Raw genomic sequence first — 24220 nt, 5'->3', positions numbered from 1 at the left:
CACCGAATGTCCTGTGGGTTGTCTTGTCCGCTCCTCTCTCAAAACCCAACTGCTGCCTAGAGATTGCTATCCACTAACAGACAAGACCTCCTTGTTGCCAATCTTGTATTATGCAACATGACATGAGATTAAATGTGGTGTTTGTCTTTTCCATTTTTATTGTTAATGTTTGACTTCACGTGAGGACTTAGAAAAGAAAAAAAAAATTAGGTGGAGCAGCTGGCCTGGATGGTGACATACAATTTCCACAGCAGTAATTATCGCAAGAATGTGCCACAGAAAATGTCAAATAAGATGTTTGCTATTTGCAGCTGGTGGGTGCACCATGTTTCTCTGATTTTAATGGCTGAATTCAGGGCTTGAGATTTTGATAAGAAGGTGCAAAGTTCGTGCGATCGTAGTAAAACATACCTTCATGTGACTCATGAAATTGCTCGGCTCAGTTGTTTTTGCATGGAATGCCTTGAAAGTAAGGTTATAAATGTGGAATTCTATAAATGCATGTGGTACATATGATTTTGATGTCTTTGGTATGAAGCTAGTAATATAAATTCTTTTTGTTTGTTATCTTTTTTTAAGAGGGAGCAAAAAAAAATCACAAAAATGACGAACATATATTGATTTGCCAATCATCTCCATCTCCCCACCAATGATTGATCTTTGTTTACTTATCTTTTTAAAATATGATTCGCGTCGAATCCATCGAAAAGCCTGCTAACCCTCAAATTTCATATTACGTCAATTCATGACTGACTTGGGGGGCGTCAATGCCCATATACCTGTGAATTAATGTGATACCAATGCAAAGAATAATCCTTAATTGGAGAGCCAAACCATGGAACTCCATTTTTCGTTGACATCTTAACAATCAAAAAGAAAGAAAAAAAATGCAGCCCCAGTCGACCCTTCCCGGAACCGAGGAATTCATGAAGATTGATTCTCCTGATACTGTGCTCCAGAGAAGCAGCAACTTGCCACTAGAGAAGCCAAACTCAGATGAGGATGGATGGGACCATGATGATATAAAGACTGAACTGAAGTTGACCAATGGAGCTTCTCATGGCGATTATCTGTTCAGGACGTCCATGGCCACCAAAGCTCCAACCAGGAACATCACTACGGCGAAAACAGATGTGGGAGGACCAGGGAGCAGCAGGCAGCCTTTGCTGCCGCCACAGTTTGGATGCTATGGACCTTGGCTCGCTACTTGTCTTGAGCGAGGGATGTTTCCCCAAATGAGGTAACTCGAACCCTGTTGAAATTTCAAACCTTCAATTCCACAAGTTGGGCTGCCTGGAAATGACGGATACCTAAGATGGTGATGTTCAGGAATACACAGTTCTCAGACTGCAAGTCGGAAAAATCGCAGCTCACCATATTCTATGCCGGCACTGTCAATGTCTACAACAATGTCCCTGTTGATAAGGTGCATACTCAGGCATACATTAGGTTTCTTCTTGGTTATTTTTTATCTTGCAAAACATGTACAGGAGTTTTCATGTCCCCCCATCGCGTTATTCTGATTTTTGCCAAGGCATGCATGATTTCCATTGTGTTTGAAGTGGCTAATTTAGATGGCAAAAAGCAGGCCCAGGCGATTATGCTTCTAGCTGGTGAAAGCTCTTTGACGAAGCCTGTGGTGGCAAAATCTGGAGATATAATCAAGACGATTCCACCTCAGCCACGGCAGATCAGTTTGCCTTCCATCTGCAAGCCGCAGGGTGGTAAGAGTGTTCTCTCTTAACAGTGTATTCGTATTTTCGCATGCATGTCCCCAAAATGATCTGGACTTACCTTTCTCTTTTCTCCACTAGACATTCCAATGGCAAGAAAGAATTCACTTTGCCTCTTTCTTCAAAAGCGTCATGATCGGTACCGGTCTTTCCATTTGCCTTTCTTTCTCAGAATCCCTCCTCAAACATTTTTGTAAAAGAGATGGCTGATGTTTCTTGCTCTTTGATGGGAACATGATTGGCAGGATCACAAACAAAAGCCCCTATTGTTCATCTGGTAGGAAACACCGAGAAGTGGAGCCAAGAGAAGAAGAGGGCTCGCGTAACACCGGGAACGATCGCCATTGCTCTCCTCTGTCGCCCTTCCCTTCGCGATTGGGATTCCTCTGTTCTGTATCAACTACCAAGAAATGACATCAAGTACAACCGCCATCTTTCTCCTAGTCACAATAACTATGCTAATTACATCTATCCACCCAATAATCCTCACAGACACTTCTTGTTTGTTCTAACAAGAAGTAAATGCACCACTATGGACGTAGTATAGATAAATGAGCACTGTTTCCATCTTTCAAATCCTGGATACTTTGAAGTACTTTCTGATTTCGAGTTGCTGTAATTTCTCATCGATCCATTTTTCTGCTGAGCAGATGCAAGGTTGTGCGTATACTTAGCAATCTATATCATCTTGCAGAGCGTGAGGGTAGATTCTTATTCTATAGCTCTAAAAACCGAGGGAGCAAAATTATGCGGTATATGAATCCTGAAACAAAATCTTGCCATTCAATATATATGCTTAATTGTGACATCAATGCAGATCAAATTTGCTTTGGTGGAGACTACCTTCACTTTTTATTTTTATTTTTATAATTAAGTGATAAACTAATAGACATGGAGGTAAAAAACACTTAGTGAAAGCAGGTCTTAACAGGGTTTATAGTATGGCCCAAGAAAAGGTCAATTAGGACAATAGGTCTTATCGTATTTTCGTCCCATATCAGATGAACATATATTTGGCGTAAGCAATTGATTGTACGTGCTTTTTTATTTATTTATGGTTATGACTTGAATTTATTCCCGATTAAATTTGAAATTTGACCCATAATTGAATTGCAATGAAACTGAAGCCATATTAGAGAAGTCTAAATTGCACTTTTGCCTACAGGATTGTGAGTGATGCAAAAAGGAAAATTAATTTTTTACGAGACTCTTTTCCTTTTCGAAAATGAAGTCCCTATCGACATTGGAGAAGGACTCGTAGCTTTTTTTGCAAATAAATATCCTTTGGTTGAGTTTGGTCTTGTGTGCTTAATATGTGTAAAATTTGCGAAAAACATAAAGAGAATTGAGGGCTTTTATCTCGGGAGTTTGAAAAAAATCCTTTCTTGTGAATGATTATGGTGGGCTTGAATTAAATTTAGGAAGAAGAAATATTTATAAGTAAGTGGAATCTCATATTTGTCGATTATAGTGGAACTATCTAAATCTGTTGAGCTCATATCATATTTTTCCAATTTATTTTTTATTTAAACCGTTTCGATTTTTTTTTCACGCATTCACATTAATGGTAACATTTTTGCCATTGTGTTCTCATGATATCTTCCCATGCATGTAATTGCATTTGTAAAAAGAAACAGACTGTTACCCCTTTTGGCTAAGGATGAGGTGGTCGATGAAAAATGGTCAAGTATCACGGAAAAGAATAGTACAAAGTCACGATCAAATCAACCCAATAAAAGCTGAAGAAACGGAATTGAATTGAAAGAAAGGAAAAGGAGCGGGTGGGGGCTTCAGCAGTTACAGTTAACAGTTACAATCGGCACCGTCCGTTCCGACTTCCGACAAACTGCCAGGGGAGGTTCCGCGCCACCTCAACGGCCGAGATTCGCTCCCTCGATTCCCCCTCTACTTTTGTCACGCTTCCCAACGTCCCACCCCCACTGAATCTGTTCGCCACTTCGCTCTTCAGAGCTCTCTCAGCTCCATCATCACCATCTCTCTCTCTTTCTCTCTCTCTAACTTTCTCTCTCATCTTCTCGAACAATCTGCGCTATAATGGATGATGATGGTGGCCTCTGTGATTCGTCTCTCTGCTTTTCTTGATTCGTCTCTCGCAGTCGTCGTCGTCGTCGTCGTCGTCGTCAGATCAAGAAGCTCGGTGATGGATTCGAGTAGTTAAATGATCGATCTTTGCTGCCGAAAATGCGCGACACCCATGAGGCCCCGCCGGTCAAGACCACCCCGTCCTCCGACCCCGGCAAGTTCGAGCGGCCCCCGCTTCTCAAGAAACCCAAAACCCTAGACGATTCCGATTCCGACGCCACCCCGCGCTTCCCCGGGCCCCTCTTCCCCGCCGTCCGCCGCGTCGCCACTGCTCCCCCCGCCTCCCGCCCTCCCTTCTCCAATCTCCGGGTCTCCGTCGTGGACGATCCGTCCCCTCTCGACTCCCCCTTCTCCGATCGCGACTGGGTCTACCCCGCATTCCTCGGGCACCACCCCGCCAAGAGCCGGGTCGCTCACAAAGCTTCGAAGCTGCAGAAGTTTGACCCGCCCGTTTCGACTGCTCGCGGCTACGCGGACGATCCCAATCGCAAGGTTATCGGTGGGAAGCAGCTGATCGGCGCTGCCCCTGTGAAAAAAGTGGAGAAAGACGTCAAGTTGACATCGAGTCAGCTCGGTGTGACCCGGTCTAACTCGGGCAGTGGTTTTCCTTCGAAGAGAATTGGGCTGTTTAAGCGATCTTTGGCACTTTATTTGGTAAGATGTGATTTACTTCATTTGAGGATCACCTTGTTGTTAGGCAAACGATGCATTTGCAGCTCCATTCTTTATTCTTTTACTGGGAAGGTTGAGAAAAAGGGTCAAGATGTGTGATTCACCTGATCTTGCTGTTTGGCATTCTTTGATAAATACTCGAGTTGGGTTCCCTCAACGTTGATTCATTTCATAGGCTTTTACCGCTTATAATGAACTTTGGAAGATCCGTAGGATGGGCTTATCCCTAGAAAAGGGCTGTCCACTAACCAGACCAGAGCAAAGGTTCAAAGCACACTTCCGTCATTGCTGAAACACGTGTTCATTTCCTCCCATCATTGTATCTTACAGTGGAGCTTCATCTCTTCATGTTTACTATCGAGGGCAGTGCAATTGGAAAATGTCAAAGCATTGTACCTGAATCTTTCGGGCGAAGAACTTCACACTTGGATCATCTCTTTTCAGATACTGCATAATTTATCTACACAGTTGGAAATAATATGACATATTCTTGGAGGAGGTCATTTGGCTAGGCAAATAGTCTGATTGTTAATTTGGACTGCTTTTGTCTTTCTGATGCTTATCTTATCTTTTTCACTGAGCCTGTAGCAAGAGTGTGCTATTCGCTATCTTAAGTCTGCACAATGTTGCTTTCTCTGCTCACTAGTGAAGAAGAAGTTGATTACTTTGCTTTCCTTTTTTTTTTCCTAACAATTTGGTTTTGCATCATTTTTGCAGCTTGGTTTCATTTGTATGATAGTGGTACCCTACACATTTTATCTGCAGATAAGAGTACAGAAACTTCAGGTCTGTTGAATATTGTGCTTAGTTATATGCTTTCTAAAGTAGTTTGATTAGTCAAATAACAGTTTTCTAATTGGAGCAAGTCTCTCTTGCAGGAGGAGAGCAATGAGCTGCGTATATTATGCAGTGATAGACTTGAGGATAGTGAAAGTTCAAAGATTTTGCTGCACGAGGATAGGGCATTGGTGTCTGATTGGTCCAACACTGAAAGCAGAACTGTAGCTCTATATACTGTGGTTGTTACCCTTCTCATGCCATTTGTTTTATATAAATATCTTGACTATCTTCCCAAGTTTAAGACTCTTTCAAAGGGGATGAAGAATAGCCAGGAAGAGGTTCCCCTGAACAAGAGAATTGCCTACATGGTGGACGTTTGCTTCTCTGTTTATCCATACGCAAAGCTCCTAGCACTTCTTTTCGCAACTATATTTCTTATAGCATTTGGCGGGTTGGCATTGTATGCGGTCAGTGATGGTAGTTTTGCAGAGGCCCTTTGGCTCTCATGGACTTTTGTTGCTGATTCTGGTAATCATGCTGATAGAGTTGGCACAGGGCCAAGGATAGTTTCTGTCTCCATCAGTTCAGGTGGCATGCTTATATTCGCAATGATGCTTGGACTTGTTTCTGATGCTATCTCTGAAAAGGTGGATTCCCTGCGCAAAGGGAAGAGCGAAGTGATAGAAAGAAATCACATACTAATTTTGGGGTGGAGTGACAAATTGGTTAGTACTCGCTGTATATTTACTTTCAAGAACTTAGCCCTGCTGCTCTTTTTTTCTGTGCTTGTCAGCGATTTTACAGCGTCCAGTAAATGATATTCTTAAACCTTTGCGATACTGATTTGATCAATTTTACTCACGAAGTTGCATGATCAGCATTATAATGCATATAGAGTTCTTTATATGTCCTCTGTGTGAGCGAGTGTCTGCCGGGTTTCTATCTTGTCTTTATGCTTATTCCCTTCACACAAATGCGACTCCTTACTGCATTTGGTTCGCCCAATTGAGTCTTAAATGCCTGTGAGACACTCTTTTTGGGGATTTTCAGAATTGAGCGATATCTGTTTGTGGTCCTGATTTGGAGTTAAACGCCGAATTCTTAATATGAAACATATGCTAGATGACTGATAAACAGGGGATTTCAGGGATCACTGTTGAAGCAGCTAGCAATAGCTAATAAGAGTATAGGTGGTGGAGTCGTCGTTGTACTTGCAGAGAGGGACAAGGAAGAAATGGAGATGGACATTGCTAAGCTGGAGTTTGACTTAATGGGCACGTCCGTAATATGTAGAAGTGGAAGTCCTCTTATTTTGGCCGATCTAAAGAAGGTAAACTTAGGTTTTTCTATACTGTTGGAGTTGTCATGAATTGAGATTCCTAATTCTTATTGGTTCACTCTGTGATTGCATTATTTAGAGAGACGCCCCTCTCTTGTTTTGTCCCAGTCCTTAAATTTCTTTTTAATGGACTTCTCATTTGATTTCCTTTCTTGTTTCGAAGGTTTCAGTTTCAAAGGCACGTGCTATTATTGTCTTGGCATCTGATGAAAATGCAGATCAGGTTTTCTCCCTTCCAGCTTAGTAGTTTCTTGTGCTTGTCCATGACTTGAAGTGCCTCATATGAAGTTACTAATTGTTATTTTTCTTTTCGCTAGAGTGATGCACGTGCTCTAAGGGTTGTGCTAAGTCTTACGGGAGTAAAAGAAGGTTTGAGGGGTCATGTTGTTGTAGAGATGAGTGATCTTGACAATGAACCCCTAGTCAAGCTTGTTGGAGGAGACCTAATTGAGACAGTTGTTGCACATGATGTAATAGGCCGCTTGATGATACAATGTGCTCTTCAACCCGGTCTTGCGCAGGTTGCAAAGCGCTTCTCTTTTGCTCTTTTATGAAATGTGGTATTTGTTAAGCAGTGCAACAAATCTTTGCTATACCTTTGCCTTTCAAATTCTTTTTTGTGCTCTTTTCCCCTTATTTCTTTGTTAGACATTTCATACATGCTGGATGCAAGTGGATTAAATCGCTAGAGAAGCAAATTTTAACTTTGGGGTTTTTGAAATTTTCAACTTTTGCCGGATAAAATTGGTCTTGTTTATCCCAGTGGCGTCAACATGCCAAAACATCCTTTTTGGGCACTATCTAGTTCATTTCATTTTTATTGCTTCAAGCTACCAGTTAAGAAATAATTTGGTCTCATTGTGTAGCAGTTGGAAACCCTGTTCCAATTACTTCACTTATCACCATCCTTGATCAGAAAACTCTGTCCTGATCTACTACTGACCCAACTTAAGGCAGAAGATCTTTATTTTTAGTCATGATGATGCCCAATATTCAGATTTTGCCAGCAACTTCTCTATAGTTCTTTTACATACTTCATTACTTCCAGTGGTACAATCATTGATCCAATAAATTAGCAAATTTACATTTTTCAGAAAAGCCATTTGGATCTGCAAACTTCATTTCATTGGTTCACTGTGATTATCATTGTCATCAGTCCTCTTTATCTTTCCAACAGATATGGGAAGACATTTTGGGTTTTGAGAATGCAGAGTTCTACATCAAGCGGTGGCCACAGTTGGATGGTTTGAGGTTTGAGGATGTCCTTATTTCATTTCCTGATGCAATTCCTTGTGGAGTTAAGGTTGCTGCAGATGGTGGGAAGATAATTCTAAATCCGGATGATAGTTACATATTGAAGGAAGGGGATGAAGTTCTTGTTATTGCTGAGGACGACGATACCTACTCTCCAGGTCCCCTTCCAGAGGTAGTATATCAATTCTTAACTTAAAGGCACCTCTCAACAAGTTTGAGCTTTTAAATTCAAAATTTTAACCTGTATGATTGAACTTGGCAGTCTGCACCTGGTCCAACTGTATCTTTTTGTGTACCTAGTTTATGGAGGTGCACTACCAAATCATTGTGCACTAAAACACAATGAGCAAAAGTGCTGTATGATCTGTGTGATAGTTCTCCTCTTCCTTTCTTCCTATTTACCTGTTTAGTCAGAGTCCCCAACCGACAAGTCATAAGAACCCGTGGCTAATTATGTCTCCATCAGGTCTTAAAAATTGCAACACAGTCTTTTGGAACTTCTTCAGGAGTACAACTACCTCTTGCACTCACTCAATTTGTTGTGTTGATTCTTAGTTTTTTGTTTTTTCTGTCTTGGTGCAGGTGCGCAGGGGACTTTTTCCGAAAATAGCTGACCCTCCAAAATATCCTGAGAAAATACTATTTTGTGGGTGGCGTCGTGACATTGATGATATGATTACTGTAAGTTCCCATACATATTTAGCGCTTTACTATTCCTGAAGTCCCATCTTATCTGGAGTGTTTGTCGAGGCAATTTTGATGTTTGAATAGAAAAATACGATGGGATGGGATCTTTTGAATATATTAATGCCAACAAGTGGTTCCATCAACAAAGACTAGCATTTTGAGAAATCTGCCACTGGCATACATGGCATATTATTTGACAAAAGGAAAAGAGGTCTCAAATTTGGATGCGCTTGCTAGTTGCTATAATCAGGGATGATGCCATTAACAACTCTGGCGTCTGAAAACTTTTGGCACTGTTAAATCTGTGGTGCATGCTGACTTTGAATACTAATCATCATCCAACGCTTTGGAAACCCCTTGTAAACATAATTTTTAAATCTAACGATTGTAATGTATATTGCAGGTGTGTCATCAATGTGTAACAGCAATTTTCCTAGTTACTCTTGTAATTTTGTGTCTCAATATGGTTTTCTCTCGATAGGATCGATACTTAAATTGTCATGTTAAGAACCCGCTATGATTAACTAATTTACAGTAACAAAAGATTCCTAATCCTAAAATCCGGGATGCAACCCCATAATGGAGTGAATTTCTTCAAAACCCTGGTGACATACACAAACTAAGTTAACATAAAATATGTAGTTTGATCTAGCATGGAAATCCCTTCACAAGATCGGTTCTCCTTTTCAAATAATGTTGAGTGTCATTTGGTGTTATTTTGTAATTTTTGGTTGTTTCGGCTTGTAAGTGCTTGAATCCCACCATTTTTAGATGAAAGTAGGACAATTAATTCACAAGAGAATTCTTGGAGAAGGCTTCCTTATGTTTGTTTGTACGGCCCATGGTCAACTTGATGATTCAGCTATCTGCTAGCATCCTTTTAGATTTTGTTCTCTCGTGTGATTTCTAGTAGTAATGGCCTCCAATTTAGGTTAACCGATAAACATCACTTTTTGTTTGGATCATATGCTTTGTAATCATTTTTGATATTTTGCAAACCTCTTTTATCAGGTTCTAGAGGCCTTCCTGGCTCCAGGATCAGAATTATGGATATTCAGTGAGGTCCCAGAAAAAGATAGAGAGAAAAAGCTGATAGATGGTGGACTTGATATTTCTAAATTGGAAAACATAAGACTCGTTCACCGTGAGGGGAATGCTGTCATCAGGCGCCACCTTGAGAGCCTCCCTCTTGAGACTTTTGACTCTGTAAGTTATATTTTCTCTATAAGTGTGTGTCATGCATGCCAGCTAATTTAATTCCAAGAAGGACAAAAAATAGAGCAGGAATCCATACATATGGCAGTTTATGTTGAACTTGAAGGGCAATGGCATACTAGATTTCTAGCATTATTTATAATTTGCTTGGCATTGTCAATTTAAAGATTGAGGGCCCATCCGTGCGGTAGTCCTGATTTGATTATGTTTTATGCAATGCTGGATGTTGTAGAAACTAGTGCATTTTGGAGAGAAAGCTGCTTGCGATTGAGCTATGTTCTTGTAATTGTCTGCGACCTGATCACTGCTTTCCTCTGCTCCTCTATCATTTCAATTTTTGTAAATCAAACCCTTCCTGTTTATTGCTTGATAAATAATTTGTAGTGGGTTGATATAAAAAATCTATCCTCTCTCATTTCAAAAAAGAAAAAAGAAAAGGAAAGTGGTTCTTGCAATGTTTTGTGCATGTTTTATTCATTGATTATTATTATTATACTGGTTAATATCTGTCAAAAAGAACGTGCTTCTTGGTAAGATCTATCCACCATGCAAAGCCTAAGCTCATTGATTTTGTTTTTCTTGGTATGCTGTTTGATTTACAGATGAAAAAGTTCTCTAGCGCTTCTACTATGCTAATATGCAATTAATAGCAGCTAATCTGGAATTCACAAAATACTGTCAAGCTTTTTAATCCTGGATAAACCATGGCAACCTTGCATCTTGTGTGCTTTCAGTTGTGTGACCGATTACTAACTCTAAAGGGACAGATTTTAATTCTTGCAGATGAATTACTGGAAGACTCTATTGTGCATTCGGACTCGAGATCTCTGGCCACTCTCCTCCTTATTCGAGATATACAGGTAACTCTATATTCCTGGACAACTAAGTTTAAAAAGTATATTAGGAGTTGGCCATGTTATCAGTGTTTTCGGAGCTTAATACATGAAATTGAGTTGGGATTCTTTCTGAGCTTAACACATGAAATTTACTTCGATTTCCAGAATCGTAGTTGCGTTCTAATCATCATGTTGCATTCATGTCAACTATCATGGACAGGATCTGTCGGAAGCATAATTAGCTACCAACGTGTCTGTTATGTTAAGTTAGTAACAAGATTTCCTTTCTTTATGCATGGCTACAAATAGTAATTGCCTCATTTTCTATGGAATGCAGTCAAAGCGTCTTCCAAACAAGGATACAAGTTCAACCTCTCTGAGGCTGTCAGGGTTTTCTCACAGTTCTTGGATAAGTGAAATGCAACAAGCTTCAGACAAGTCTATAATAATTAGTGAGATTCTGGATTCTAGGACCAGAAACTTGGTGTCAGTTTCCAGAATCAGTGACTATGTGCTATCAAATGAGCTGGTTAGCATGGCACTAGCAATGGTGGCTGAAGACAAACAAATCAATCGGGTTCTCGAGGAACTTTTCGCAGAGGAGGTGAGAGTTTTATCTCCATCTGGCAACTTTTCTTTTATAGTTTTAACTGAAATTTTCAATTTATTTTTTATATTGACAGCATCATCCAAGTGTTGCTTAATTCTTGTTGAATCCAAATAAGAACCATGCATCAAGCCCACTCAACTATGAGGTTACCATTGTATGATACTTTAGTATGAAAACAAATGGCATTTTCAACATTTTGTCTTTGTTTAGTATCTCCCTTGGTTAGACAGTTGTTAACGTATGACAAACTCTCTTTCCTGAGTAGTGAGTCCATTTGGTGTTGACAATGAAGAATTTTGGGTTAAGTTTCATTAACAAGATGCAAACATGATGACATGTTCCTGTGTATACTGATGAGATATTGTTTACTCAGGGGAACGAAATGTGTATCAAACCAGCAGAGTTCTATTTATTTGACCAGGAGGAGCTGTCCTTTCATGATATAATGCTCAGGGGCCGTCAGAGGCAAGAGATCATCATAGGCTATCGCCTTGCAAATACAGAGCGTGCTATAATTAATCCTTCCGAGAAGTCACAACCGAGGAAATGGTCTCTTGATGATGTATTTGTTGTTATCTCCTCCAACGAATGAAAAAGGAACAGAGATTCTCAAGCCATCATCAGGATGCATTTTCTTGATTTGGATGACCATCAATTTTTGTTGTTGGAACTTTGCCAACTGAGTATACTCTTAAGTTCTTCGGTTAATCTCAAAGATTGATGTCCAAGACTGACAAGCGACCACATTCGACAGACAGGAGTAGTTTGCTGCTAAGATGCATTGCACTTCCCTGTTGGAAGGAAGTTGAATCTTCAATGTCCCGTTATACTGACATGACGAGGGATTTAGCATTGCTAACTGGAGGAGGCTGAGAAAGATGGAATCACTGTAAATGTGAGGAGTAGATTAAGGGGGGTGGATTAAGGGGGAATTCCCCATTGATGGCCTTCTGCCCGTTCTTTCAGTAGTTTTAGCTCTTAGGATGGGTAAAATTTTGGCCCTTGCTGATTTGTAGGGTACAAACCATTGTATTTGAGGAAGCTTCACCAAATAGTCATGTTGCGTCCTTGAGAATTCATCTCATTGTAAAGCAAATAAAGGTGCTTCAGATGCCATTTTTGTTCCTTCAGAACAAGGAGATGCAACTATGATAGAATGCTTGGAAAGTTGATGTGTTACTTAAATGTATCATGCAACCATCTGATAAATGATCATCATGCGCATGGTTTTCCATACTGGACAAGGTTCCTTTTTCCACTTCCTGCTTGGAGTGATGCAAATCGATTAAAGCCTTGGACGCCTATAGGGCTCAATACCTTCTTTTCAGCAGCATCCTGATTCGCCTGTCAACTGAACTAAAACAAGTAAAATCTGGGTTCACGATTTTCCAGAAGTCTGCAGCTTCTGCTACACAATTATGTCCCTGATGTATCTGTGATCGCTTCGCCGTGTACTTTATGGACAAAGCACCTCACAAACTGATCTCATGATTAGCCAATTATGATGGATCACATTTTATATTATGTGTCAGAATTTGCAAGTATGATAGTTCAATTTGTCCTGTTATATACGTTTTAGTGTGACACAATACTTTATTAGAGGCGAACTCCAGGATTTACCCTTTTTAAGGCCAGCTAAATTCATGACTCCTTATTTTGGTCTCTATACCTTTGAACAACAAATACAAAATCATAAAAGAAACATCAAGTTATGGCATGCCCGGGATACTCAGATAAGAAAAATTATCTAAGTCACGTAACCTTTGTAAATTTCACTATAAGATCTAGCAAACATTTTATACTCCGAACAACTTGGATGGGACATGGCTGTGATACTACTAGTGTAAGCGAAATATTATTCACTCATAAGTACGTAGCCAAATAAATGTACCCTCCGGCCATTTGGATGATGCCCCCATAAATCCACTTCATGGACGTCTTCTAGTCTATGCCTTATGTGTTCTCTAAATTAGCAACGCAAGTGTATGTATCGAACAAGTAATAAAGTGATGAATTAAAGTATTGTTCCCACAGAGATTGTAGACAAATCAATCAAATTACTTACTAAAGATGAACAATTCTCAACTTTATCTAACCAATTAAAGATTTAATAAAACAATCGAAATTCTAGAGAAAACTAAATTAACCTATTACGATTGAAATTTCCGAAAGCTAAATTAACTAAGGCAGCAAACCAAAATCGAAAATAGAAATTCACAAACTAAACCTAGAAATTTCGAACATAAAGAAGCAAGAAGCAAAGGACTTTGATCAAAAATTAAAAACGTTAAAGCATCCGATTTCACTTAACCAATCAAGATTAATTAACCAAGCTCGTCATGCAATCAAATTGAAATCATAGTGTGATGGTAGAACTTCCTAATTTAAAATACTATCCTTGGTCCGGTATAGCAACCCTACTTAGATTTAGCAACCCACACTTGGTCCATGTGAATTAATTAAACCTAAGTGCATTAAAATCTATGAATGTTCCCGGATTCAATAAATCACCCTCGATTTACTTACTACCGAAACCACACAAACAACCTAGTATATCTCTATCTAAGTTAAATTCACGGCTATATATCATAAAGCACTCGCATAGAATCTCCTTTCGGTTTCATCATGCGATAAAAATCATTCAAGTGGTGATCAAGCACTTCAAAGCATTAAGAACATGATATATAACTCAAACATACGAGATCTAGAATTGCATCAACAACTCTTGAAAATTAATCGATCATAGTTAAGCTACATTGTAACTCTAACAACAAGTAGTCTAGAACATAATGAACATTAAACTAAAAACAATAACTAAACTAAACAAGATGAAGAACTAGAACAGATTCACCAAGAATAATCAAATGCTTGATTTTTTTGTCTCCTCCTCCTTCTTCTTCCTCTTTTTCTCTCTTCTGAAATCACGTTTTTGTACCTCCTCTTGTTTTCCAAGAAACCTTAATCACAATAGGATTGCAATTAAAGGTTCTTCCAAATTAGGATTCCTCTCAATAATAAAACTCATTTTTTAGCTTGGACTTTGATTTTCTTCCCAAAATAGGCTTGATTCTTCTTGATTTCAGATTTGCATAGCTTTGATCTCCAATTTGGGAAGCTTCTACACGATTTAGAAACAATTGGATTGTTATGTATACTTTCACGCAGCTTAGGAGGACAAAACGCGTGGAAAGCCGGCAAATTACAAAATTAGTCCCTGAGCTTCCTTTAACTTCAATTACCTACAAAAATTAATTAAAATAAATAAAGTAGGCATCAAATTCAATTAAAACTAAGCAAATATTAAGTTAAAATAATAAATAAACTCTATATAAAATAGAATTATCATTATGGAACTACAAAAAAGTTCTAAATTCAAGGAAAATCACATGCATAAAACATAAGAATTGTCTGGGGGACCCAATCTTTTGGTTCAGACCAATGCATTCTACCATCAAGAGATGATTATTATTTAAATAGATAGACTGTTTTTATAACTAGATGGATAGGACTGAACCTAATAATCATCCATTACTTTATATCAACATTTTGACTTGGTATTTTAGAAATTCTGAAGTCGTGGCAAGTGGTGCACAATATTGAATTTCCTTAAGGAGACATCCAACGTGAGAAACAGAGGCAAGCCTTCCTTTTAAATGTTTTCAACGTGAGACCGCGTTTGGCGTGCAAGACTAGAAAACATAAGTTGGCCTGCTCCTTTTGTACCAATCATAGACCCCAACCTTGATTAATTTATTTTAATGGGAAATGAGATGATGTCAACTACAAGCTCACCACAAAGAATGCAGAGGCCTTAGTTTGTACCTGTGTATAGCAGACTGTATATCAAGAACTCTGTATACCATTTCGCTATTCTTATCTCAGCTAAGAAGATGACAAGTGCTGCTTTCGGTTATTACAATCCAAATGCTCTCCTGATAACTTGGTTAACATGCAATCCACCGCGACTGCCGGTGTTTTACCCTATGGCTTCCACAGCTGAGGAATGATAGAATGCTTCTTATCTCATGTAACAGGAACGACGTGGCCAAAAGAAACATCCAAATGACTCTTCCTAGGGATGTTAGAGCTAGCTGCTCTACCGCCGCCGTGAGTGGAGATGAAATCACTGTCACGGTGCCTGTTTAACGATGCCCGACCGGACAGCGTATTGGCAGGATGTCCGTTGTGATCTCCAGTTGATTCTTTCCAAGATTCTACTGCCCTGCTCAATCCTCTTTAATTCGTTAATTGACGTTCGCTTCATTAAATACTGGACACTTTTTTATGGATAGCTTCGTTTTCGCTTTAACTTGAAAAAGGCCAAAAAAAAGGCCCTTTAGAGCCACGTTTGCTGTCAGCTCTGCTTCTGTTCTGTTCGTTTGCAAGGTTATCGACAGATTTCGTCTACACCAGCAGTTGATGAGCACAAATTTTCATGTGCAAAACGTATGCTCGTGTTCGAGTAGATGCAATTGATCCCGACCTGAATTCGGCTTGCTAAACACTTGATTTTCTTGCCACAAGTTTGGTGACTCGCATGAATCAGAGTACATTATAAGAACTGATTGTCTATTCAACTTTGCTCCGGCACTGATCGTGTACCATTTTCTTCTTATTTGCTGCGAATGCTTCCATTTGTTTTGTCAGACAATTGTCTGGCTTCTTATTTATGACTAAAACTGATAAATCGACGAGGAAAAGAGACCGAGGTGACTATTTGATACAAACTACAACCTCCCCTCTGAATTTAAAAAAGAGTTAGGACCCCAAACTCAAATCAAGTGATTGACCAGATCAGATCAGACCATATCACCTGATGAACACAACAATAAATGATTACTTTCCCGGCGTGACGGGATACCCGATTCCGTGCCTTCTTGTAGGAAAAACAACAAAGAGCAAGCTGCAGATGAGGCCAATTCCAACCGGAACAATGTCCATAACCTCCTGTGCCTCGTGTCCGGCGTTCGGGTACAAGCAACTCACCACGTTCTTGTCCCGCAAGGCCACCGCTCCGAACACCAGCACCGACAACAGCGCGTGGACCCAATCTATGAACCCCCGCCTGTACTTGCTCATATCGGGCAGGCTCGTGCTCGGGACGGTTGTGTCGAAGAGGTACAACCCTTTCGACGTCGCGAATCCATAGTAGACCTGGCCATCGGATGACCTGACGCTGTCGGTGAAACTAGCGAGGAAGCAGGAGGCGGCGAGCAGCGCGAGGAGGATGATGGTGAGCGGACGCGTGGCGGAGTCGCACGAGCCGTTGCTGGTGAAGACCGGCATCAGGAGCTGGAAGGCCAAGAGGGTCCCCGTCGGGAGGAGGTTGGCCAGGTTGGCCGTGCCGGTGAGAGTCTGCGATATCGCTCGCTGCGAGAAGGAAGACGGCCGCTGGAGGCTCTTGGGCGTCTCCGGCTCATGGTCGCTGCCGCTGCTGCTGGAAGCTTCGCTCGTGGCCGGGGCAGACGGTCGCTTGGCAGATGCAGTCCTTGTTCTCAACTCAGACATCTTGGAAGCAAATATGCAATCAGAGAGAGGGGCGGAACGGACGACCGGTTGCGCGGTTCGGGCGACGGGCGGCGGAGGAGATCCCTGAGAAGAAGTTTGGCTGATGAAAATGGTCTAAGCGTGTGGGATTGTCAAAATGGGGTGTTGGAGATGGTTAGCTTCGTTTGTATATATATATACACAAAGAGTAAGGTGGAAGAATACGCTGAGGATTAGGTACAATGTGAACTTTCCATGGAGTTTCCTCAGATGAATATCCTTCCTAGGCGTGAACTTGAAGAATGGTCTTTAAAATGACCGTGGACATGTGCGTGAAGTTACCTAGTTGTTCAAACATGGCGTGGTAGATAGGAGCATTGGCCATTGACTTTTTCGCGTCGTTTTACTTCTTCAACCTGTTCAGGCTTTCAACGGTTATTGGTCTGGCTTTTTGACTTTCTGCACAAGCAAATGTCACGTGTGGGCTTTTTTGGGGCGGGCCTCTTTAGGGCCCATCACCTAATCCTCGCTAAGCCCGGCCCGCGATCCGCAGCGAAACGACATCGGCTGACTTTACCGAAGGTCGTGTCCCGCTTCCGTCTCTTCTTTTCTCTCTCTTTTGTGTCTCTGTCTCTCTCGGGGAACAAGAACCTTGTTCAGGATTTGCAGGAGCTTGTCTAATCTTGTTCTACTGATGTACGAGTAAGATTGTAAGTTGATCTTGTATCGTCGATTTTCGGTTCTGGCTGGTCATTACGTTTGTTATCTACCTGTTTCTTGGCGGACCCGCCATTCGAGGTTTACGATGATTCATCTGTGAACCCGTTAGGGGACTTGTACTGATTACCACGCACCCCACCATTCGTTGTGCTGATTTACATGGACCCAACCCATCTTTTCGTTCAGTTTCGGTCTTCTTGTTCTTGTTTTTCAGTTTCATTCTCCGTCGTATGCATACCAAAGTTCTTACCTTTTTCCTGTTTAATCATCTCCAATTTGGTTCTTCTTCTTCTTCTTCTCCTTTGCTTCAGCGGTGGAGTTTTCTATTCGCCTTTCTCTTTCAGTGCTAGAATGTCTGCAGAGCCGCTTTTGAAATGTGCCTGATGCTTTTCGTCATCCTGTCTTCAGCTGGCGAAATTGTTGACAGGTGACCTCTGGCTTTGCGTGTAATCGTTATTCAGTTGAAGTAGCTGATAAAGAAAGAGAAAGGAAAGCGGTAGTAGTGAATCCTCTTGCTTGCTTGGGGGAGCTTTTTCGAAGCTCGTAGATCACTATAACATGAAGCGCAAGCGTGGACACAAGAAAGGTAAAACGAAGAGCTCTGTCGTGGTGGCTGCAACTGAGACGGCGAAACCTAATGAAGGTAATCTCGGCATGGAGGGGGTCGATCCCGAGGGACATGAGTCCGAAATGGAAGCCGATACACCTTCTTCATCGGGGACCGATCAACCGTGCAATGTTGCAAATATTAATCCAGATGGATCCATTGATAGGACAACAGGGAGATCAGTGGGGCATGTCAAAGTCAAGCTCAAGACTTCAAAAAATTTGGAATCGCAAGGCGCGTCTTCGGATGCACCCTCTCGCAGTGATACTGACAAGAGCAGCCAGCAGGGCTTAGAGAAACAGGGTACAGTCTCTGACAAAATGGACGACAGTGCCAACTCATTTCCCGAAATAATAGCGGCTTTTCCTGCTAATCCTGCAAAGAAAGCTGGGAGCATCAAAATTAAGACGTCAAGGGCATTAGTTTCCTCTGGCAGTCAGACAAGTAATACTAATGCCGTAGCAGGGGAAGGCGAGAGTTCGCATCAAAAGGAGCCAAGAGCCCCGGATCAAAGCTCTCGCTATAATAAGGAAGAGTTAGATGCTGCTTTGATGGTAATAGATGATTGAGGGACCTGCAGAAATCTTTAGATATCCAAATTCTGGGTTTTATTTTAGTTTTTGTGGGATAGAGGGGGGAAAGTGTTCTTCTTTCTGGATGTGATTTTTGTGCATAAATATTTTCAGGTCATTAAGAAGGTAATGAAAATGGATGCAGCGGAACCTTTCAACATTCCTGTGGATCCTGTTGCTTTGCAAATACCCGTAAGTACTATATGCACTTTCCAGGGGTCAATTGTTCATTGCTCTGCGAAAGCCTTCTTGTGGGCCGCATCGCGTTATCTAATTTCTTGAATTGCTGTTATGCAGCAGTCTTTTCTAGTTCTATGTTAGATTGTTGCTCCCAAATAAAAAAAGAAGAATACTGTAAAGAGAGGGGGGAATGATTGGCTAGATGCTTGTTTCTGCTGTGCTCCATCCATTCAGTCTGTCTAATTAAATTTTTCGGTGTTGCATTTGCTGGGGGACTGTTTTGGTCCAGGACTATTTTGATGTCATTGATACTCCAATGGACTTTGGAACAATATGCAGCAATCTTGAAAATGGTATTAAATACCTTGATTCTGCGGACGTTTTTAAGGATGTGCAGTACATTTGGGGGAACTGTTACAAGTACAACAATAAGGGTGACTACATCCTGGATTTAATGAGGCGGGTGAAGAAAAATTTTATGAAGTATTGGACTGCAGCTGGTTTATACACTGAACAAGGCAAAGGAACGAATGGTCAGTTCACTTTTTCTCTTTGTAATTGTTGATACTGAACCATGTAGTTTTTCTATAAAAACTTCATTTCTCTTTCAGCCAGAAGAATGAATCAGGCACTGTCTTTCGCTAAATGAGTTTCGCTTTATTCTTGCAATTTGCACTTTCGGGAATGATGTCTAATCGTATCTGTTGAACGATCTTTATGAGTATCAACCTCATCATGAATGAGGTGATCTATTCTTTCGAATCCATATTGTCTAATGACTGGCTAGTTAATTGTGTCAGGACATTTCAACTCCTCCTTTTGTCTGTTTGCTACCTTTAAAAAGGTAGGAGGTTGTGTTCTGCAAGGTGACAGTGCACCCTGATCTGGTGAAAGAGATTTTTTCAATCCTGCTCTGTTCACCAAAGAAAAGAGAACAGAAAACAGCATAAGGGCTACTTTAGTTCTATGTTCTGTAGATGTTGACGACTCTATTATTAGTCCACCACGAACGAAAGAGCAGACGGTAGTGGACCAGTGTTTTGACATGGCTCCCTAGTTCTTGGTCTTTGGTTACACATTTCTGTTTCTTTTATTTATGCTCTGCTTGTCCTTCATGGTTGATGCCTAAGTATTTTCGGTGGCCCTTGGAATGTTAGTATGTACATTGTTCTTGTTATTGTTGTCGCTGATATTATTGTGCTAGGTGACACCGGAGTTCATTTTTTACAGTGAACTTTTCTCATTTGTTTTAATTTCAGATGGCGAAATCCAGCAAGCTGATATGTCTAGCCAAGGAAAGGGACAAACAAAAGTTGGTAAATACAAATCGAAGAAACGTCCTGGGTATGTTTGTTATTTCTTCTTCTTCACATACTTCAAATTTTGGTTAAACGAGCGAGACCAAAAACCTAAAGTTGTATGGAAACATGACACATTAGACACTGTTGCTGTGGAAGGGAACTCCAATTTTACATGATTCAGTGTCCCAAAGCCAATAAAGACAAAAAATCAGAATATAGTTAGCTGGCCTTCTTCGTTTGAACAGCAAAATTTTCCTTTCCCACTTGCTAGCCGGTATAGTAGCAGCTGGAGCAGATATGCTGCTCTATCTTTCCTTTTGATTCTGTTGGTACTCAGTGCATTTCCTTAGATAGAAGATATGCAATATTTTTGCTGTGGCACTCTAGGTTATATAATGGTAGATCCCGGAATCTCTCACTTCTTTTTCAAGTCCTAAAAAATCAAGCCAGTAGATATCCTGCAAGCCTGTTCTCTGTGTTTCGATGATAATGATCATTTTATATGGCTGCACTGATGATTTTTCCATGTGATGGTAGCTTATTCTGGAAAGGAGAGTGTATTTGATGTCACCGGCTAGTAAAGGAAGTTTTTGATCCGAGGTAAAAGTAGTTTTAAAGAGGGTGAGAACATGTAAAGGTTTTCGCTTGTAGCAGGGTGATAGTATATATTCTGGTCTGGATTGAAAAATGGAGAGAGAGTCCGCAAGCACTGGCTTTAGTATTTGACCGTGAACTTACAGTCGCTTGAGATTTGGCGAAGATGCTGTTATCAATTTCCTAGAATGAAGTTTTACGCTCATTCTTTCATGGTAAAACTGGCAACAATAGAAACATCAGGCAAAGAAGATTCTTGCTCTATCTGCCTAGAGTGTTTTTTTTCAGCTACTTTATACATCGTTGTAGGCATGATAAAAGATTCAAAAAAGTCAACTTGTTTTATTAAAGTACTGGGATTTCATGGAAGCTTCCACTGATATGATGATTAGTGTAGAGAATCCATGTGGGATATTTTTACGTCATTTGGTAGTACCAAAGCTCAGGAGGAGATTTTTATGAACAGAAGCTAGTAACTGGCATGGTTAATTGAAGGTGGATTGGGTTCAGTTCTGACATGGTAGCATGTTGTGGATTTACTTAACAACGAGAAGGAAATATTTGATTTCCTTTTCATTGAGACATAGAGCATTTAGCCAGGTTTCTTCGTTTCCATGAAAAATGACCAATGGTTTCATCGGAAGTATAGTTAATCCAGAAGTTGAGAGATATGATAATGCGGCTATTGAGCCACTGTATTTTGGGACCGGCACGGGCCACCACCAGTCCCCTAGATCAGCAATTCCTCCTACTTTGAAATAAATTAGTTGCATTGCTGGTTGTGGTGATTCATTTCAGTGAATGATTATGTTGAATTTTCTTTTGGCTCAATATTACTCATGGTGTAATGACCATACGGGTCATTCTTTTCCCTCTGAGCACTCAGTGTATGACATACTGCTAGGAAGTTCTTTAGTTTTTCTTCTATTAGTTATTGATGGCTTGAGCTTCATCTGAATGCAGAATGAGACGCCATAAAAATGATTGTTTATGTGCTATCTGCGTGTTAAAGCGGCGGAGGAAAGAGCGGGAGGAAAAGGAAAGAATGGCTAGAGGTCAGACTGGAGTTGGTGATGAGTTGAAGCAAGAGGTAACTTCCAACGCTTTTTTCCCTGGTAAAGCATGCTGCATAATGATTTGAGGTTCTTATTCTGGTTTTAGATTAGCATGAGTTTGGGTCTACATTACTAATAGTAATTTTTTTGCAATGGGGTACCATCTTGAGCTTTTGATTTGTTTACACCTAATGGGCGAGCTATTACCCAATGCCCTCTGTTTCTATTTTCTCCAGAATTTTGCTGTTGCAATTTACTGGACATGTATAGGTTTATGTTTGCATTTTCTTTATGCGCTAGAATGTCACAATGTACTATAGTAAGGCACAATCACCATCTTTTGACATATGCAACAGGATGTTGCCAACAATTACTGCTTTGTCGGAATGTTTTATGAATATAGTTTGAATAGCATGGTGCTTGTGCATTGTTATTCTGCAAAATAAAATTGATACCCAATTGTGGCATTTAACTGAGTCCTTTCCTAGTAAGACTCTGTTGGAGCTTTGTTTTGATTCTTTCTCTGATTATTGTATCCTTCGAGGACACATCACCTGTGGAAAGTCCGGTAGCTGAGGATTCATCATCAGATGCAGATGATTCTCTGGACCACAATGCGGATAATGAACAGGAAGAAAAAGGGGAAGAAGTGAAATCGGAGCTTCCACAGCAGCAAAACAGTCCTCTGCTGGAAAAGGACAATGACAATGATGAGGAGGAGGGAGAGAACGATATGGAGATTCAAAAAGACATTGAAACTCAAACTCCAGAGCAGTTGCATTCTGGCAAATCGTTGGGGGAAGATCCTACCACCTCACAGACAAAAGTGGAGTTGAGCGGGGGACATGTAGAGAGCATGCTGAAAGAAAACATAGGGGATCGACATGAAGAAACTGCAACAGTTCAGCTACTAAAGCAGAAGGTAGTACACTCTTACTTCATTTTAATATTAACTGCAGAATTTTCTTATCATAGAACAGCTGCACTGCTTGGTGGACTGACATGTCATATGGGCCAATTAGGGCCCGTTTGGCAACGTGCCAAACAGTGAAAATTTCTGTTCTTTTGTTCCCAGAAATAGTTTGGGAACAGAAATGCGTTTGGTAAACTTTTTGTTCCCGGGCACATTTTTGCAAAAATTTGTGCCGAGAAACAGTTTTGGAAGAGAAACAAGAAGTAAAAAAAAGTTACTTCTTGTTTGTCGGCACAATTTTGAGAATCAGTTTTTTTTTCTTCTTTTTCTTTTTTTTCTTTTCTTATTTTTGTGTTGTTCTTCCCTGGGCTGGGCCGGCCGCCGGCGACCGGCCACAGCCCAGGGCCGGCGAGGGCGTCACGGCCCTCGCCGGCCGCCGGCGGAGGCGAGGGTCGCCCTCGCCCAGATCGGGCGAGGCCGAGCCTCGCTGTCTCTGGGCGAGGCCACCTCGCCCAGGCGGCGAGGGTCCAGCCCTCGCCGGCGAGGGCCGTGACGCCCTCGCCAGCTCTGGGTTGTGGCCGACCGCCGGTTGCCGGCGACCAGCCATGGCCAAAGAAGAAAATGGGTACTCTAGGAATAGAAATTTTGGTTAGTTTATCAAACGCCTTCAAATACTCAGAAATTGTTTCCGGGCACAGAATAAAAAAAAATCATTTCTGTTCAGAAATAGTTCCCGGGCACAGAATGGTATTCATGCGCATCCTTAAGTGCCCATCTTTTGTTATTTTGGCCTGGTGAGACCACTTCAGAGGTACTGTACAAGGCCTCCAGATCTTGTTGCTATTTTTCTGGTGGCTGTGTATACTCCATGTTTGAAAAATTACCCAGTTAGTTCAGGAGAAATAAGCAGTTCACTATAGGGCTGATGACGAAAATTGAATTATTAAAGGATGTGGTCTGATGTTTGCAGGAGATGGAGAGGAATCACAAAGCTCTGTTGTATGAGAACTTCTGCGAGAATCCGATGCTTTTGAGTTTATGTGGAACTCTCTTCCCCAAAAAACTTGATTCTGTTTGGAGTGGGCCTCATTCACTTGTGCCCTGCCCTCGTGATGCACGTAGTTCTCTTCATGCGGCTGTCGAGTCACTCATGAAGTAGTCCCTTGGTATTGATCTTATGTCTAACCAACTTAGAATTAGATTAGCGGAGAAATTGTCATTTGAGTTCCAAATTTTGAATGTAAAAACATGTTATCATGTAATCTCTTGATGTGCTTGCGACTTGCATTCTTGTCATGTAGGATCAGAGCACTCGGTGCAGTTGAGCCACCCTGCTGAGCCAACTGCAAAATGAAATATGGTGGTATCTTCTTCTTTTACCAGTAGACCAGAAAAGTTTGGCACAGAAGACGAAGTTTTTGAATCAATTAACATTTCTAGATCAATCAGCCTTTATCAGGCACAGTTTCTTCCTTTTTGGGGTTTTGGCATGGGGTGCTGGTGGAGGGGAGATGATCAAGTGCTGTTTTTTATGCAATAGCCTAGAAACTGACTGCAACTTG

General features: G+C 40.9%; 4 protein-coding genes across 9 annotated transcripts; 3 read left to right on the top strand and 1 right to left on the bottom strand.

Annotated features, from left to right (window-relative positions):
• The first annotated feature begins 866 nt into the window (after positions 1 to 866).
• On the top strand, positions 867 to 2358 carry LOC115662922 (protein TIFY 10B-like). Its single transcript, XM_056307388.1, has 5 exons — positions 867 to 1240; positions 1330 to 1426; positions 1589 to 1724; positions 1815 to 1872; positions 1979 to 2358. Exons 1-5 carry the CDS (start codon positions 888 to 890, stop codon positions 2145 to 2147), a joined length of 813 nt encoding a protein of 270 aa, XP_056163363.1. The 5' UTR covers positions 867 to 887; the 3' UTR covers positions 2148 to 2358.
• A 1342-nt stretch (positions 2359 to 3700) lies between these two features.
• Positions 3701 to 12465, top strand: LOC115662919 (ion channel DMI1). 2 transcript variants are annotated; one of them, XM_030585006.2, is made up of 12 exons: positions 3702 to 4490; positions 5226 to 5294; positions 5387 to 6013; positions 6436 to 6618; positions 6791 to 6850; positions 6945 to 7148; positions 7805 to 8053; positions 8464 to 8562; positions 9580 to 9774; positions 10551 to 10643; positions 10957 to 11223; positions 11603 to 12465. In XM_030585006.2, the coding sequence occupies exons 1-12, from the start codon at positions 3936 to 3938 to the stop codon at positions 11819 to 11821; spliced, it is 2820 nt and encodes a 939-aa protein (XP_030440866.1). In that variant the 5' UTR covers positions 3702 to 3935; the 3' UTR covers positions 11822 to 12465. The 2 variants fall into 2 exon arrangements, with proteins under 2 accessions (XP_056163285.1, XP_030440866.1); XM_056307310.1 differs by lacking the exon at positions 11603 to 12465 and having other exon boundaries at positions 3701 to 4490; positions 10567 to 10643; positions 10957 to 11135.
• Positions 12466 to 15777: 3312 nt separating this feature from the next.
• On the bottom strand, positions 15778 to 16900 carry LOC115662918 (protein DMP3-like). The gene has a single exon (XM_030585004.2). It carries the CDS (start codon positions 16735 to 16737, stop codon positions 16066 to 16068), a length of 672 nt encoding a protein of 223 aa, XP_030440864.1. The 5' UTR covers positions 16738 to 16900; the 3' UTR covers positions 15778 to 16065.
• Positions 16901 to 17321: 421 nt separating this feature from the next.
• LOC115662921 (bromodomain-containing factor 1) lies at positions 17322 to 24131 on the top strand. 5 transcript variants are annotated; one of them, XM_056307305.1, is made up of 8 exons: positions 17322 to 17426; positions 17845 to 18597; positions 18730 to 18807; positions 19085 to 19328; positions 20055 to 20139; positions 21654 to 21780; positions 22290 to 22667; positions 23629 to 23954. In XM_056307305.1, exons 2-8 carry the CDS (start codon positions 17995 to 17997, stop codon positions 23815 to 23817), a joined length of 1704 nt encoding a protein of 567 aa, XP_056163280.1. In that variant the 5' UTR covers positions 17322 to 17426; positions 17845 to 17994; the 3' UTR covers positions 23818 to 23954. The 5 variants fall into 5 exon arrangements, with proteins under 5 accessions (XP_056163280.1, XP_056163281.1, XP_056163282.1 ...); XM_056307306.1 differs by having other exon boundaries at positions 17342 to 17426; positions 17864 to 18597; XM_056307307.1 differs by lacking the exon at positions 17322 to 17426 and adding an exon at positions 17466 to 17749 and having other exon boundaries at positions 17864 to 18597.
• Positions 24132 to 24220: the final 89 nt, after the last annotated feature.

Source organism: Syzygium oleosum, unplaced genomic scaffold, assembly GCF_021117445.2.
Source record: "Syzygium oleosum isolate NSW1041296 unplaced genomic scaffold, Sole_v2.1 Sole_v2.52, whole genome shotgun sequence".
Taxonomy (NCBI): domain Eukaryota; kingdom Viridiplantae; phylum Streptophyta; class Magnoliopsida; order Myrtales; family Myrtaceae; genus Syzygium; species Syzygium oleosum.
The sequence above is the reverse complement of the archived record's forward strand: the minus strand, read 5'-3'. Positions and strand labels throughout refer to the sequence as shown.

Bases quoted from the DNA above. Each gene is read 5' to 3' on its own strand.
- LOC115662919 (XM_030585006.2), top strand. From the start codon at position 3,936: ATGCGCGACACCCATGAGGCCCCGCCGGTCAAGACCACCCCGTCCTCC. The intron at 6,851-6,944 runs GTTTTCTCCCTT...TCTTTTCGCTAG, and splicing joins CTGATGAAAATGCAGATCAG to AGTGATGCACGTGCTCTAAG. The intron at 8,563-9,579 runs GTAAGTTCCCAT...CTCTTTTATCAG, and splicing joins ACATTGATGATATGATTACT to GTTCTAGAGGCCTTCCTGGC.
- LOC115662918 (XM_030585004.2), bottom strand. From the start codon at position 16,737: ATGTCTGAGTTGAGAACAAGGACTGCATCTGCCAAGCGACCGTCTGCC.
- LOC115662922 (XM_056307388.1), top strand. From the start codon at position 888: ATGCAGCCCCAGTCGACCCTTCCCGGAACCGAGGAATTCATGAAGATT. The intron at 1,427-1,588 runs GTGCATACTCAG...GGCAAAAAGCAG, and splicing joins ACAATGTCCCTGTTGATAAG to GCCCAGGCGATTATGCTTCT. The intron at 1,873-1,978 runs GTACCGGTCTTT...CATGATTGGCAG, and splicing joins CTTCAAAAGCGTCATGATCG to GATCACAAACAAAAGCCCCT.
- LOC115662921 (XM_056307308.1), top strand. From the start codon at position 17,995: ATGAAGCGCAAGCGTGGACACAAGAAAGGTAAAACGAAGAGCTCTGTC. The intron at 19,329-20,054 runs GTCAGTTCACTT...TTTTAATTTCAG, and splicing joins ACAAGGCAAAGGAACGAATG to ATGGCGAAATCCAGCAAGCT. The intron at 20,140-21,653 runs GTATGTTTGTTA...ATCTGAATGCAG, and splicing joins AAATCGAAGAAACGTCCTGG to AATGAGACGCCATAAAAATG.